Consider the following 15,205-nt stretch of genomic DNA (forward strand, 5'->3'; position numbering starts at 1 on the left):
GTTCCACTGGGTCAGTGTCAGGTCCACTGCTTTTTACGTCTTTGGATGACAGAATTGATGGCTTTGAGGCCAAGTTTATGCACAATATGAAGATGGGTGGAAGGACAGGCAATACTGGGGAAGCCGGAGGCTGCAGAAGGACTTGGGCAGGTCAGGAGAATGGCAAAGAAGTGGCAGGTGGAATACTGTGTCAAAGGTACATTTAATGTCAGAGAAATGTATACAATATACATCTTGAAATGCTTTTTCTTCGCAACCATCCATGAAAACAGTGGAGTGACAACAAAGAAGAACGACAGTTAAATGTTAGAACCTCAAAGTCCCCCTCAACTCCTTTCCCTCCTGCATGTAAGCAGCAGCAAGCAACAATTCCCCTTCCCCCCACCAAAACAAAAGCATCAGCACCCACCACCGAGCACTCATGCGAGCAGCAAAGGCACAGACTTTCAGTACCCCAAAGGCTACTTGTTCACCTGGCATTCGACATACCACAGGCTCTCTCTCTCCCGAATAAAGGAAAAAGAGGTGTCTGTTTCACAGTGAGAGGGGAGACATAGCAAACAACTGGCTGCTTTACGATGTTAAAAGTCCATAGCATCGCTTTTTCCGAGCTCTGTGCCCAAGGATCTCAAGTCTCTGGGCACACAGCATGGATCTTCGGACTCCCGTGATCCGCCTGTCTCCAGAGCCAGGAGATCTTGGACCTCCGAAGGCAAGCTAACGTCTTTGACTGCATCCTTGGCATATCGAACAACAGCCAGTCTTGAAAGCCCAAGAGCGGGTCCCATTCCTGCAAAGAACCGAGGTCAGCGTGTAACTCCAGGTCAGGTGAAAGGGAAAAATAGAGATATTAAAGATGGAAATAAAGCTGTTATGGTGCCAGGAAGTGTACAGCCATACACTTTGACAGAAGGAACTAAAGTACTTCCTTAGAAGGTTGGCGTCATTCAATGTCTGTAGTGAGATGCTGAAGATGTTCTATAGGTCAGTTGTGGAGAGCGCCCTCTTCTTTGTGGTGGCGTGTTGGGGAGGCAGCATTAAGAAGAGGGACGCCTCACGTCTTAATAAGCTGGTAAGGAAGGCGGGCTGTGTCGTGGGCAAAGTACTGGAGAGTATAACATCGGTAGCTGAGCGAAGGGCGCTGAGTAGGCTACGGTCAATTATGGAAAACCCTGAACATCCTCTACATAGCACCATCCAGAGACAGAGAAGCAGTTTCAGCGACAGGTTGCTATCGATGCAATGCTCCTCAGACAGGATGAAGAGGTCAATACTCCCCAATGCCATTAGGCTTTACAATTCAACAGCCAGGAGTAAGATATGTTAAAGTGCCGGGGTTGATTGTATTTAATGTATTTAAGTAAACTACTTAAGAACTTTTTAAAAGCTATTATTAGTGCTTTTTGAGAGAGTGATTTAGAGGCATATCATATTGTTACTGATTGTATTTATGTAATTAGTTTTGCTACAACAAGTGTATGGGACATTGGAAAAAATGTTGAATTTCCCCATGGGGATGAATAAAGTATCTATCTATCTATCTAAAGTGAAGACTCTTCTGAGCAGGCAGAGAATTCAAACATCTGAGATGCAAAGGTAATTGGGAGGCCTCAGACAGGATTCCCGAGAGGTTACCTTGTAGGTTGGGTCAGTGGTAAGGAATATTCGCACGCATTTCAAGAGGACTAGAATATTAAAACAAGGAATTAATACTGAGGCTGCATAAGGCAATGGTGAGGCCTCACTTGGGGTATTGTGAGGAAGGATGTGCTGACACTGGAGAGAGGATGTGAATCTGGGACAGAGGCCACATCCTCGGAAATGAGGCACATCCATTTAAAATGGAGATTAGGGGGAATTTCTTTTGCCAGAGGGTGGTGAATCTGTGGATTTTGTTGCCACCGGTGGCTGTGGAGTCCAGGTTATTGGGAGTATTTAAGGTGGAGTTTGATAGATTCTTGATAAGTCGGGGTGTGAAGGGTTATGGAGAGAAGGCAGGAGAATGGGGTTGAGAGGGAAATGGATCGGCCATGTTGAAATGGCAGAGCAGATTCAATAGGCAGGATGGCCTGATTCTGCTGCTGTGTCTTGTGGTTGTATGTGCGCACAGGTAAATGGAGTTGGGGTGGAATGGGGGCTTGTTGCAGGTTGGTTCTGTTTTGTTCTGGACATTGTGGGGCATACTATGTTGGCACTGAAAAGTGAGGCAACCCGTGTGGGCTGGCCCCAGCATACCAGTCCTTCCAGGTGAGGTGACACTTCACCTGCGAGTCTGTTGGTATCATCGACTGTATCTGGTGCTCCTGGAGTGGCCTCCCGTATGCCAGTGATACCTGGCGTAGATTCAGAGACCGCTTTGCCGAGCACCTACGCTCCATGTACGTTTCCATTTCCCTCTCTCACCTTACCTCCTTACCCATCCATCACCTCCCTCTGACGCTGCTCCTCCTTCCTTTTTTTCCATGTTCTTCTACCCTTTCCTATGAGATCTCCTCATGTGTGTCACAAATCAACTTCCCAGCTCTTTACTTCACTCTCCCCTTCTCTTCTCCCTGTTTCACCTATTACCTTCTGCTTCTTTCCTCTCTACCCTATCCTCTTAATCTGACTTCTCCCCTTCCTGTCCAGTCCTGATGAAGGGTTTCAGCCTGAAACATCGACTGTTGACTCTTCTCCATGGATACTGTTTGGCATGCTGAGTTCCTCCAGCATTTGCCCTGGGCTCAGTCACGTCTGCCTGGCAGGCGCAGGTGAGTGAGAGAGCGGGAGGGTGCCGGAAGAGGGGCTGTCATGAGGCAGTAGGTGTCTGGGGTAATGGAGTGGGGTGGGAACGTCTCTGGCGGTTGGGAATGGGGCAGGATGAATCTCAAGGTCTAGTCTGGGTTATGGAGATATGGGGTGGGTTCGTGTTGAGCTCTTTGTTGCCCTGCAGTAGTGAAACGTTAGTAGTCTGTTCCAAAAGATCTGTCTGTCCATTGCAAAGTTCCTGTGTTGGTTGTGTAAGGTTGCTGAGAATCCCTGTTGTGATCTTGCTAAAGCTTCACTGAGCTGAGCCTGAGTTCTGTGGTGCCACATCCTTGCATCTGTTCCCCACCAGGTGTGATGTCTGACTCAGTCTGGAGAGGAGGTTTTGACATTTTGGGCAGCTGTAACACCACGTGCCAACTCTAATACTCAGTCCACTGTCTGATTAACACAAGTGTGCCATAGGTTGCTTAACACCCTTGTCTTCTTGTGTCATATGCCTTAGAGTCATTGAAAAGTACAGCACAGATACAGGCCCTTTAGCCCATCCAGTCCGTGCCATACTGCCTACTCCCATCGACCTGCACTGGGACCATTGTTCTCCAATCGTAGTGGTGCCGCCAACATCGCGGCCTCTCTCCCAGATGAGCTCAATCACTTTTACTCTCGGTTCGATGTCGCTAACTCTGAGCCTCTGGGGAAAGCCACCGCTACAAACTGCAAGCTGGTCATCTCTGAGGCTGAGGTACGCAGATGTCCCCAACGAGTGGACAGTCACAAGGCTGCAGGACCAGACGGCATCCCAGGGCAAGTGCTTAGGATGTGCGCAGCACAACGGGCAGGTGTGTTTACAGACATTTTTAATCTCTCCCTCTCCCAGTGTAGAGTGCCCTCCTGCTTCAAATTATCCACCATGTCCCTGTACTAAAAAAGACCAAGGTAACATGCCTGAACGATTGGCGTCCTGTCACACTCACCTCAATAATAAGCAAATGCTTTGAGAGCCTGGTCAAGGATTACATCTGCAGCTTACTAACACCCACACTGGACCTCCTACAATTCGCTCATCTCGACTGATGATGCAATAACCACTGCTCTACATACCGTCCTTACACATCTGGAGAAGAAGGATGCTTATGTGAGAATGCTGTTCTTGGACTACAGTTCAACATTCAACACCATAGTTCCATCTAGGCTTGACAAGAAGCTCAGAGACCTCAGCCTTGACCCTACCTTGTGCAGCTGGATCCTGGACTTCCTGTCAGATCGCCAGCAGGTTGTATTAGTGGGCCCCCTCACCTCTGACCCTCTGACACTCAATACAGGAGCCCCTCAGGGCTGCATTCTGAGTCCCATCATTTACTCCCTGTATACCCATGACTGTGTTGCCACCAAAAGCTCCAGTCTGTTAATTAAACTTGCCAACAACACTATAGTGATTGGCCTTATCTCAAACAAAAACGAGGTGGCCTACAGGGAAGAAGTCATCTCTCTGACACAGTGGTGTCAAGAAAACAACCTCTCCCTCAATGTCGCAAAAACAAAAGAACTGGTTGTGGATTACAGGAGGAATGGAGATGGGCTAACCCCTATTGACGTTAATGGATCTGGGGTTGAGATGGTAAACAGGTTGAAGTTCCTCGGCATCCACATCACCGAAGACTTCACATGGTTTGTGTGCACCAGCTGTGTGGTGAAAAAGGCACAACAGCGCCTCTTTCACCTGAAGACGGTTGAGGAAGTTTGTTATGGGCCACCAAAGAACTTTCTACAGGGGCACAATTGAGAGCATCCTGACTGGCTGCATCACTGCCTGGTATGGGAACTGTACTTCCCTCAATCACAGGCCTCTGCAGAGAGTGGTGCAGGCAGACCAGCGTATCTGTAGTTGTGAACTTTCCATGATTCAGGACATTTATAAGGACAGGTGTGTGAAAAGGGCCCATAGGATCATTGGGAACTCAAGCCATCCCGACCACAATCTATTCCAGCTGCTACCATCCGGGAAGCGGTACCGCAGCATAAAAGCCAGGACCAACAGGCTCCGGGACAACTTCTTCCACCAGGCCATCAGACTGATAATCTCACGCTGATTTGAGTGTACTCTATACTACATTGACTGTTCTATTTATTATAAATTAATATAAGTTACTATGATTGCACTTTGCACATTTAGATGGAGACGTAACGTAAAGTCTCCTCATGTATGTGAAGGACGTAAGAAATAAAGTCAAATCAATTCAGTTCATGCCCTCCCAACCATATACCTGTCCAAACTTCTCTTAAGCATTGAAGTGGAGCCCGTGTGCTCCACTTGTGCTGGCAGCTCGTTCCACACTCTCAAACCTTCTGAATGCAGAAATTTGCCCTCATGTTCTTCTCACTTTTCACCTTTAACCCATGACCTGTGGTTGTAGTCCCACCCAGCTTCAGCAGAAAAAGCTTGCTTGCATTTACCAGATCTGTACCCCTTGTAATATTATATATCTATCAGATCTCCTCTCAGTGTTCTACGTTCTACAAAATAAAATCCTTATCTATTTAATTGTGACATCCAGATCCACCGGACTCAGAAACATCCTTGTAAATTTTCTCTGTACTCCTTCAACCTTATTTACATCGCAACTGTATGTAGGTGACCAAAACTGCACGCGGTATTCCAAATTGGGCCTCAGCAACATCTATACAACTTCAACATAACATCCCATCTCCCGTACCCAGTACTTTGATCTGTGAGCAGCAATGTGCCAAAAGCTTTCTTTACAACCCTACATACCTGTGCTGTGACTTTCAATGAATTATGGAGCTCTATTTCCAGGACTTGTTGTTCTACCAGCAAGTCAATTTGGATAGTATAGTGACTGCTGTATATTTGGTCCTGTGAGAGTTAGTTAGAGCATTATTGTGAGGACAATGAAATTACAGTGCCACTCCATTCAGTGCAAAACAACATACTGGGAATTCAATTACTGAAAACACAATGACAAAATTTAAATTAACGTCTGAGTTATTTACAATGACTTCTAAGTTACAACTGAACTAAAAACAAAACACTTTAAAATTAAAGGAAACAGTGGCTGCCCCATTCAAGTGTTGCTCATGCCATCTTATAAAACACAATGATTAAGCATAAGATAGATAGATAGATAGATAGATACTTTATTCATCCCCATGGGGAAATTCAACTTTTTTTCCAATGTCCCATACACTTGTTGTAGCAAAACTAATTACATACAATACTTAACTCAGTAAAAAATATGATATGCATCTAAATCACTATCTCAAAAAGCATTAATAATAGCTATTAAAAAGTTCTTAAGTCCTGGCGGTTGAATTGTAAAGCCTAATGACATTGGGGAGTATTGACCTCTTCATCCTGTCTGAGGAGCATTGCATCGATAGTAACCTGTCGCTGAAACTGCTTCTCTGTCTCTGGATGGTGCTATGTAGAGGATGTTCAGAGTTTTCCATAATTGACCGTAGCCTACTCAGCGCCCTTCGCTCAGCTACCGATGTTAAACTCTCCAGTACTTTGCCCACGACAGAGCCCGCCTTCCTTACCAGCTTATTAAGACGTGAGGCGTCCCTCTTCTTAATGCTTCCTCCCCAACACGCCACCTCAAAGAAGAGGGCGCTCTCCACAACTGACCTATAGAACATCTTCAGCATCTCACTACAGACATTGAATGACGCCAACCTTCTAAGGAAGTACAGTCGACTCTGTGCCTTCCTGCACAAGGCATCTGTGTTGGCAGTCCAGTCTAGCTTCTGGTCTAACTGTACTCCCAGATACTTGTAGGACTTAACCTGCTCCACACATTCTCCATTAATGATCACTTCACTTCAAATATTATGCCCATCCACTTCACTCACTTCATGGTGCCTCTGGACAATGTGTGGATGTATCATTGTTCAGTTGTATGACAGCCCTGGGGAAAAAACCGTTTTTCAGTCCGAATGTCTGTGCAGGGGTGTTTCTATATCTCCTGCAGGACGTACTGGGGTGGGGTGAGCCAATCACGATTTTGTGTGACAGCGTAGATCTTGTCATTTGGAGATGGTTTCCATATCGATAGTTGTATTCCAGTGATGTTCTGATCACTCACTGAAGTGCTTTTTGGTCAATCCTGCTGCAACTAGTGTGCCACACTATCATGCCAATGTACTCTCAATGACACCTGATAAGGGTTTAACAGGCAGATTTTGGGACAGATTTGCTCTCTTTAAACTCCTAAGTGAGAACAGGCATTGCTGAGCCTTCCCTACTATCAAGGAGGTGTTGTTGGACCAAGGGAGCTCCTCTGTGGTGTTCATTCCCAAGAATTTAAAGCTGGAGACCCTTTCCACTGCTTTGCCACTTTGAGTAGTGGAACATGTTCATATCTTCATGTTTTCCTGTAATTAATTTTTTTTAATATATATATTGATTGAAAGGTTATGGTTATGACTCCATTTGGACAGTTTATGCCTCTTCTCTCTGTATGTTGTTGCATTATTATTTGGAATTAATTAAGAGTGGTGGATATGTGGAATGCTCTGCCCCAGAAGGCAGTGGAGGCCAAGTCTCTGGATGCATTCAAGGGAGAGTTAGATAGAGTTCTTATCGATAGCGGGGTCAAGGGATATGGGGAGAGGGCAGGAACGGGGTACTGATTGTGTATGATCAGCCATGATCACAGTGAACGGCAGTGCTGGCTAGAAGGGCCAAATGGCCTACTCCTGCACCTACTGTCTATTGTCTTATTGTCTATAAAACACTGTTATTTGCCTCTGTACTTGTATTCATGTTTAACTTGACTTTATTTCCCGAATAGTACATTTCAATATTTGGTGTGACCAAGCCAAAAAAATGCTAAAAATCATTGAACTGGATGGAAGGAAAATAGCTTAAGAGAATCTTTTCCAGGCATGCATCTCTTGTGCTAGTTGTTTAAATTCAAAAGGCTAATTCTTTTTTTTCAAGGGAAATGTGACAGGCCACCAGAATTGGAAAATGGCTTACTAGAAGATAAGTATCTCATGCAGAAAAAGTTTCCAAGCGGATCTACGGTCTATTATGTGTGTAACCCCGGTTACACTTTTCGTCAATACAGTCGCAGATCTATTATTTGTAATGAAGGTGTTTGGGAACCATTACGAGCCACCTGTACACGTAAGTACTGAATAACTAATCCTTTCTCACTCAATAACTTCTCCCATTCTGCAATCTGCATCTTTTCTCAGTCCCCATCCTCTCCAGGACTGAAGTAAGTTAGCTGGAGTGTGGTTCATGGGAGTCAGATGCTTCCTGACGCAAATCTAATTCTCAAGTGTGCTGCTCTACCTTTTAGACAGAAGAGTGAAAATCTGCTAATCTGAGCTTCAATTCTCAATGAGAAAAAGCAAATTGAAATTTTGGAAGAGCTTATTTTATCAGCAATAACAAATATTAATCTAATGAGTGGTAAAATGCCACTGTAATTTGCTGAGAAGTTTAATGTCTTGAAAAAATTAACTTGCTCACTTTAAAATAAAAGTAATTTTAATTTTACTTTAAAATTAAATAATATTTAGAAAAATCTGGGAAAAAGTGTGTATCAGTTTAGTGTTTCTCTTACATTTCAGTGAATTGTATTGGAAAGGCTCATCAACACTTTGTAACATCCTGGCTTTTTTCTCCTTTTTTGGTCAGCAAAGAGCTGTGGAAGTCCAGGGGAAATTATGAATGGGTATTACCAGGGTAACAATACTTTTGGAAGTAGTGTTACATTTTACTGTTATGAAGGGTGAGTATTCACATACTTGATTGAAAGAAAAGAGTTGAGTTAATAGTTCAGTTTACAACTTATTGCAATAGTGTCAGCATCAGAACTGAAGGTGGTGGAAAAGCTGAAGCTGGACAGTATAAAGGATTAGCTGTCGGAAAGGGGTGGGTAAGGGTGGTACATTAACAGGAGTACTTGGACAGCTACATGATAAAGCAGAGGCTGCCAGTCTCGGGTCCATGGACCCCTTGGTTAATGGTAGGGGGTTCATGGCATAAAAAGGGTTGGGAACCCCTGGTTTAGAGGGATAAGGCTAAATGCAGGAAAATGGGATGAGCTTGACCAGCATGGGCCAGTCATGCATTCAAGATTCAAGATTATTTAGTGTCATTTCCAGTACACAAGTGTAAAGGAGAATGAAATAATTGTTCCTCCAGATCCAAAGCAGCACCAAATAAAAACATTGAGATAAAGAACCCAATAATAAAAAATTACAAAAAATGTAAATATGTAAGATAGCTTCTATGCATAGATTGTGTGTCCGTAGAATGATGGTACAGCAGTGTCTGTACATCAGCTGACTGACAGTAAATGATGAAGCAGTGGTGTTTGGAGGTGTGGTGGGGTGGTCTTGTTAGGGGAGTTGTTGATCAGCCTTACTGCTCCATGGACTTATCTCCCCATCTCATGCTGCTGTTGAACAACTTCAGCTGAAGGATGACAACTCCATCACTTTCTCAAAGGCAATGGAGAAAAGCAATAAACACTGACCTTCCCAGACTTGCTAATATCCAATAATTGGGAAATTGTGATTGGCGTAATACTTTAAAACATTGGTAACCTGGGTTCAATTCTCACTGCTGTCTGTAAGGAGTTTGTACATTCTCCCCAGGACTGCATGGATTTCTTCAGGGTGCTCGGATTTCCTCCCGTGTTCCAAAGATGTGCGGGTCAGTAGGTTGATTGGACAGATGGCTGTAATTTAGTGGCCAGGGCTTGTTACCGTGCTGTATTTTGAAAAAAAATTAATAAATAAATGACATCCCCTGCTTTGCTGTTGTTGTGCGCCTCAGTATGAGTGTCTCCACTTGCACTTTGGGACATTTGTCCATCTTGGTCACTCGGTTTTTGTAAGTGTCATGGATTTATTACCATTGGGAAATTGGTTGTCTGATCCAGACACATTTTACACCTGCTTGTGGACATTAGTCCCGTCATAGTTAAACTGAATCAGGATCATGAGATTCTGCAGATGCTGAAATTCCTGAGCGACACACAGAAAAAGCTGGAGGAACTCAGCAGGTCAGGGAGTATCTATTGAAGGATAAGCAGTTGATGTTTTGGGCTGAGACATTTTATTAGGTTTAATAAAGTGTTTGTATTTACTCAGATGCTAGCTGACCTGCTGACTTTCTCCAGCATTTTCTGTGTTAATCTGATTTTTTTCTGTCCCATGATCTCTTAAAATATAAAGGAAAAGTTAGCATTTAATTCATGCCAATATTTTTCCTACATTAGGAGAAATATTGGAACTGATCTTGATTGGCAGTGTTGCAATTCACTCAATTAATGTTTTTCCGTCTAAGAATGGAACTACACATTTTCCTCTTTTCTATTACAATCCTATCCTAATAAATTTCAAATTAATGGAATATAATTGCTAAGTCTCTTCCTGATAACACTGCTCTAACTTTAAGCTTCTCTGAGATAATTTTTATAATTTTGTCATCTCTTTAGATATAAGCTGGTGGGTAGAAATTACCGGTTGTGTGAAGATGATGGATGGGGAGGCCAGGTACCTACATGTGAAGGTGAGCTGAGATTCAGAATCAGGTTTAATATATATAACTACATCAAATAAGTAGTGTAAAATGAAATAAAATGATGTTGTGTACATGGGTGCATTGTCCATTCAGAAATCTAATGGTGGTGGAGATGATGGGCTGAGGCTACAGTATTATACCCTCAGTACTGGTCAACAATCTGAGGCCATTAGCCATCTAACTGTGACTGATGTTCTTTTACTGGTTGCCTTTATTTCTATTCTGTTACTATTCCCCTTCAGAGTGCCTCTTGCTCTCTGGTTTAGAAGCAAACTATCAACCTCAGCTTTAAAAATACCCAGTGACTTGGCCTCCACAGCCATCCGTAGCAATGAGTTCCAATAATTTATCACCTGTGTCTTGCATGGTTGTATCTTGTTGAAATAGCTCTTAAAAGTAGTGACTGCAGTGATTCCACTGCCGTGCTCTGAGTTCCAGATATGAGCCATTCTCTGTGTAAAAGTCAAAACTCCCTGACGGATCTCCTTCCTCGTACCTTAAACCCGTGCCCGCACAGTTTTTTATACCACTACCATGGGAAAAAGAGCTGACTGTCCAGCCATGAGGAAATCTGCAGATGCTGGAAATTCAAGCAACACGCACAAAATGCTGGTGGAACACAGCAGGCCAGGCAGCATCTATAGGAAGAAGTACAGTTGACGTTTCGGGCCGAGACCCTTCCTCAGGACTAGGGTCTATTCAGCCTATCTATGCCTCCTATAATCTTAGACACACCTCTTGGGTCACCCTTTGTGTTTTCTTAACTCCAGGGGAAAAAGCCCAGCCTGTCCAATCTAATCCCATAACTAAAGTTCTCCAGTCTTGACAACATCTTTATAGTCAGTTTCTCTAAGGTCAGACTGAATGCCAAGATTATGAAAGGTAGATACACTTGGTCATGAGAGTTTGATTGTGTATTGGAGAGTATGAAGACGCCTGTACCTGGTCCTGATGAAGGGTCTAAGCCTGAAACATCAACTGTTTATTCCTCTCCATGGATGCTGCCTGACCTGCTGATCTCCTCCAGAATTTTCTGTGTGTCACTCTAAATTTCCAGTATCAGCAGAATCTCTTCTGTTTGTCACTGACATAATACAGACATCTTTGGACTGTGGAAGGAGACTGGAGTTCCTGAAGGAAACCCACTCAGTCACAGGAACAACGTAACAAACTCTTTACTGACGGCGTCAGAATTGAATCCCGATTGCTGACATTGTAAAGTATTACATTGACCACTGTGCTGCTGTGTATGTGTCTCTCCCCCGGGGATGAGTTGGTCTAAGTTCAGAGTGGGTGCCTAGATTGTGAAAGGTGGATATGTGGTCATGGGGGTTTGAATGTGTATTGGAGAGGATGAGATTTCCCTGTATTCTGCATGCTACATTGCGATAGAGTGCTGTTGTACTTTTACTGAGCTGGTTTGACCTTTAACCATGAAGTTATAGGTGTGATGTGATGGTCTGCTCTGGGCATTAACTGAAGTACATTTGTTGCCAGTTGTTAAATGTCCTGACATTCCGGCCATTGAGAATGGCGAAATATCAAGGCTCTCTGCAGAGTCATGGGAATACGGAATGGTGGCGGAAGTTTCATGCCATGACGACTACTCATTGATTGGTGAACGCAAGCTTATCTGTGAAAGTGATGGAAATTGGAATCATCCCTTTCCAAAGTGCAAAGGTACTGAACTAAAAATGAAACCTGTTTTAATTACCATTTTAAACATATTTAGTGTTTTAGTTTTGTAATTCTTCATGCAGTCAGTTAATTCTTCATGCAGTTCCTTAATGGAAATATACAATGATTTTCCAAAACTCAGAAGTACACTGCAGATGCTGGGGTCAGAGCAACACCTACAACACGCTGGAGGAACTCAGCAGGTCGGGCAGCATCCGTGGAAACGAGCAGTCAACGTTTCGGGTCGAGACCCTTCATCAGGACTGAAGAGGGAGGGGGCAGGGGCCCTATAAAGAAGGTGGGGGTAGGGGTGAGAAGGAGAAGGCTGATAGGTACTTTCCTCTGATTGAAAAGCCAATCAGAGGAAAGATCAAAGGGTGGGGAGGGGGACGCAGGGAGGGGATAGGCAGGGAAGGTGAAGAAGGAATGTAAGGGGAAAGCACTGTATAGTAGAAGAAGGCAGAATCATGAGAGAGGTGATAGGCAGCTGGAGGAGGAGGCAGAGTGAGACAGGGATGGGGGAAGTTAGAGGGAGGGAATTACTGGAAGTTGGAGAATTCGATGTTCATGCCAAGGGGCTGGAGACTACCCAGACGGTATATGAGGTGTTGGCCTGAGTTTGGCCTCATCACACAGTAGAGGAGGCCATGCATGGACATATCCGAATGGGAACGTGAAGCAGAGTTGAAGTGGGTGGCAACCGGGAGATCGTGTCTATTGTGGCGGATGGAGCGGAGGTGCTCAACGAAGCGGTCCCCCAATCTACGTCGGGTCTCGCTGATGTAGACGAGGCCGCACCGGGAGCACCGGATGCAATAGATGACCCCAGCAGACTCACAAGTGAAGTGCTGCCTCACCTGGAAGGACAGTTTGGGGTCCTGAATGGTGGTAAGAGAGGAGGTGTGGGGACAGGTGTAGCATTTATGCTTGCAGGGATAAGTGCCAGGTTGGAGATCTGTGGGGAGGGATGTGTGGACCAGGCAGTCGCGGAGAGATAATAAATCAGCCAAGAATGCTGGAGCAGACTCGACCTATTTCTGCTCCTATATCATATGGTCTTATATTAGTGGTGAAAGGTGAGCATCTGATTGTCAGGGCAATACACTGAGTAGTTGAGGTGAAGATTGAAGAGAATAGAAGCAGGTTAGGTTTTTGGGAAAGGGCAGCATGTCCGTGAATGTGGAAGGGTGGCACTTCCTCTCAGCAGCTCTGAGGACTGCCAGTGAGGTCCAGCAGCAGAGCACAAAGTTACAGTGGGCATTCTGCTTGAACGGTCTGCATCTGCATGAGATGCTGCTTTTTCATCTGTTTTAGTTTAGCAAAGTGTTTTTGTGCCTTTAAGTGCTTTGAATTTAAAATTAAAACTTTTCTTACTATTTTATTTGTGTTGTGAATTCATTAGGATACCTAACAGCATCAAGTTCTTTATTTTACCAGATGTTAAATGTCCGGCTCCTGATTTTCCTAACAATGTCCGCATGATATCGATATACAAACCTACTTATAAATATCAGGAGCAAATCAGTTTCCGGTGTGAAGAAGGTTATGAGATGGAGGGCGATGGTCGCATTGTATGTGGAGAGGACGGCAAGTTTTCACCCCCACCACCCACCTGCACACCACGTGAGTAAACATTTCCAGAAATAGTGGGTAAAACTGAATCTGAATTGAGAGGCAGTATGATTTAAAAAAAATGTGATTTGGTGACAGTTTACCTGCTACTCTTCACTCCTACAAACTTTTAAAGATTCAGCTTCTGAGATTAAAGAATAAAATGGTTATAGGTTATGTTTCAAAATGAGACCTATCTTTGCTTTTATGTCACAAAACTGCAGATTGAAACCAAAATACCACAGATGCTGGAAATCCAAAAAACACACGGCATCTGTGAAGAAAGAATTAGCAAAGCTTTGGGCCTGTAAACAGTGATATGTCACAGGGATCTAGCCAGAACTTCAGCATTTAGCAGTTCATAGAGGATTTTAGTTAAGGGGAAATTTTGAATTGGTTAGGACTTTAGACACTGGGGAGCAGAAAACGAGGGGAGATAGAGGTACAGTCGGCCCTCCTTATCCGCGAGTTCCGCATCCGCGAATTCAACCAACTGCGAATCGAGAAAACCCGGAGGTGGTCTTCCAGCACTTGTTGTTTGAGCATGTACAGACTTTTTTTTCTTGTCATTATTCCCTGAGCAATGCAGTATATCAAATATTTTACATAGCATTTACATTGTATTAGGTATTATAAGTAGTCTAGAGATGATTTAAAGTATACGGGAGGACGTGCATGGGTTATCATGGATCAGGATCGAAAAAATCATGAGTTCTCTTACTAAGTAAGTCGGAACAGGTACATCCGGTATTATTTAGTATCAGTTAGTCAAACCCTGAACAATGCAGTATATCAAATATTTTACATAGCATTTACATTACTGTCTGGATTAGAGGGCATCTGCTATAATGAGAGATTGGAGAAGCGGTTTGTTTTTTTCTTGGAGCGGCAGATGCTGATAGAGACGTGTAAGATTATGAGAGCGACAGAGAGAGTAGATGTTCAGTATCTCTTCACCCAGGGCTGATACGAGAGGGAATGCACTTAAATCGAAAGGAAGTGTTTTCAAGGGAGATGTGAGGGTCAATGTTTCTTACAAAGACTGTTGGCTGGTTGTGTTATTGGTAGAGGAAGAAACATGAGGGACTTTTAAGAGATGTTTAGATAGGAACATTAATATGAGGAAAATGGAGAGACATGGACAGATTGAATTAGTTTAATTCCACTGATGGGACAGTTCCTTTACTGTACTGTTCTCTGTTCTATGGGATCAGAACGGGAGATCGTAGTTTAAGGATGAAACATGAAATATTTCAGGAAGTCTTTTTTCCACTCAGAGGGTGGTCAGGGTTGGTAACAAGCTGCCAGCAGAAGTGGTGGATGTGGGTTTGATTTTGACAGTTAAGAGAATTTTGGGCAAGTACTTGAATGGGCAGGATATAGAGGCTATGGTTCAGGTGCAGGTCGATGGAAATACGTAGAAGATTAGTTCACTGTGAACTAGATGGGCTGAAGGGCCTGTTTGCGTCTATGATCCTGACGCTATACTGTGTATGGTTTGGATGAGGGAAGTGAAGGAATGATTGCACCATGTTGTACTATACTGGAGTCTGCATATTTCCTCTACTGTCACTTCTGCAGGTTTACATGCACATACCCCAGTTC

General features: G+C 43.9%; 1 protein-coding gene across 4 annotated transcripts in view; it reads left to right on the forward strand.

Moving 5' to 3' along the window:
• Window positions 1-15,205, forward strand: part of LOC140717380 (C4b-binding protein alpha chain-like) — an 88,643-nt gene that overhangs the window by 37,608 nt on the left and 35,830 nt on the right. For 3 of the 4 annotated variants that reach the window (XR_012096525.1, XM_073030904.1, XM_073030905.1), the window contains 5 exons: window positions 7,709-7,897; window positions 8,417-8,510; window positions 10,227-10,300; window positions 11,810-11,992; window positions 13,427-13,612. Coding sequence is in view for 3 of the 4 variants with exons in the window: in XM_073030904.1 (XP_072887005.1) it covers window positions 7,709-7,897; window positions 8,417-8,510; window positions 10,227-10,300; window positions 11,810-11,992; window positions 13,427-13,612 (726 nt within the window). In the remaining variant the exon portion in view is untranslated. The remainder of the gene's footprint in view (window positions 1-7,708; window positions 7,898-8,416; window positions 8,511-10,226; window positions 10,301-11,809; window positions 11,993-13,426; window positions 13,613-15,205) is intronic. The other variant, XM_073030906.1, reaches the window with a different exon arrangement.

Source organism: Hemitrygon akajei, chromosome 27, assembly GCF_048418815.1.
Source record: "Hemitrygon akajei chromosome 27, sHemAka1.3, whole genome shotgun sequence".
In the NCBI taxonomy this organism is placed as follows: Eukaryota; Metazoa; Chordata; class Chondrichthyes; order Myliobatiformes; family Dasyatidae; genus Hemitrygon; species Hemitrygon akajei.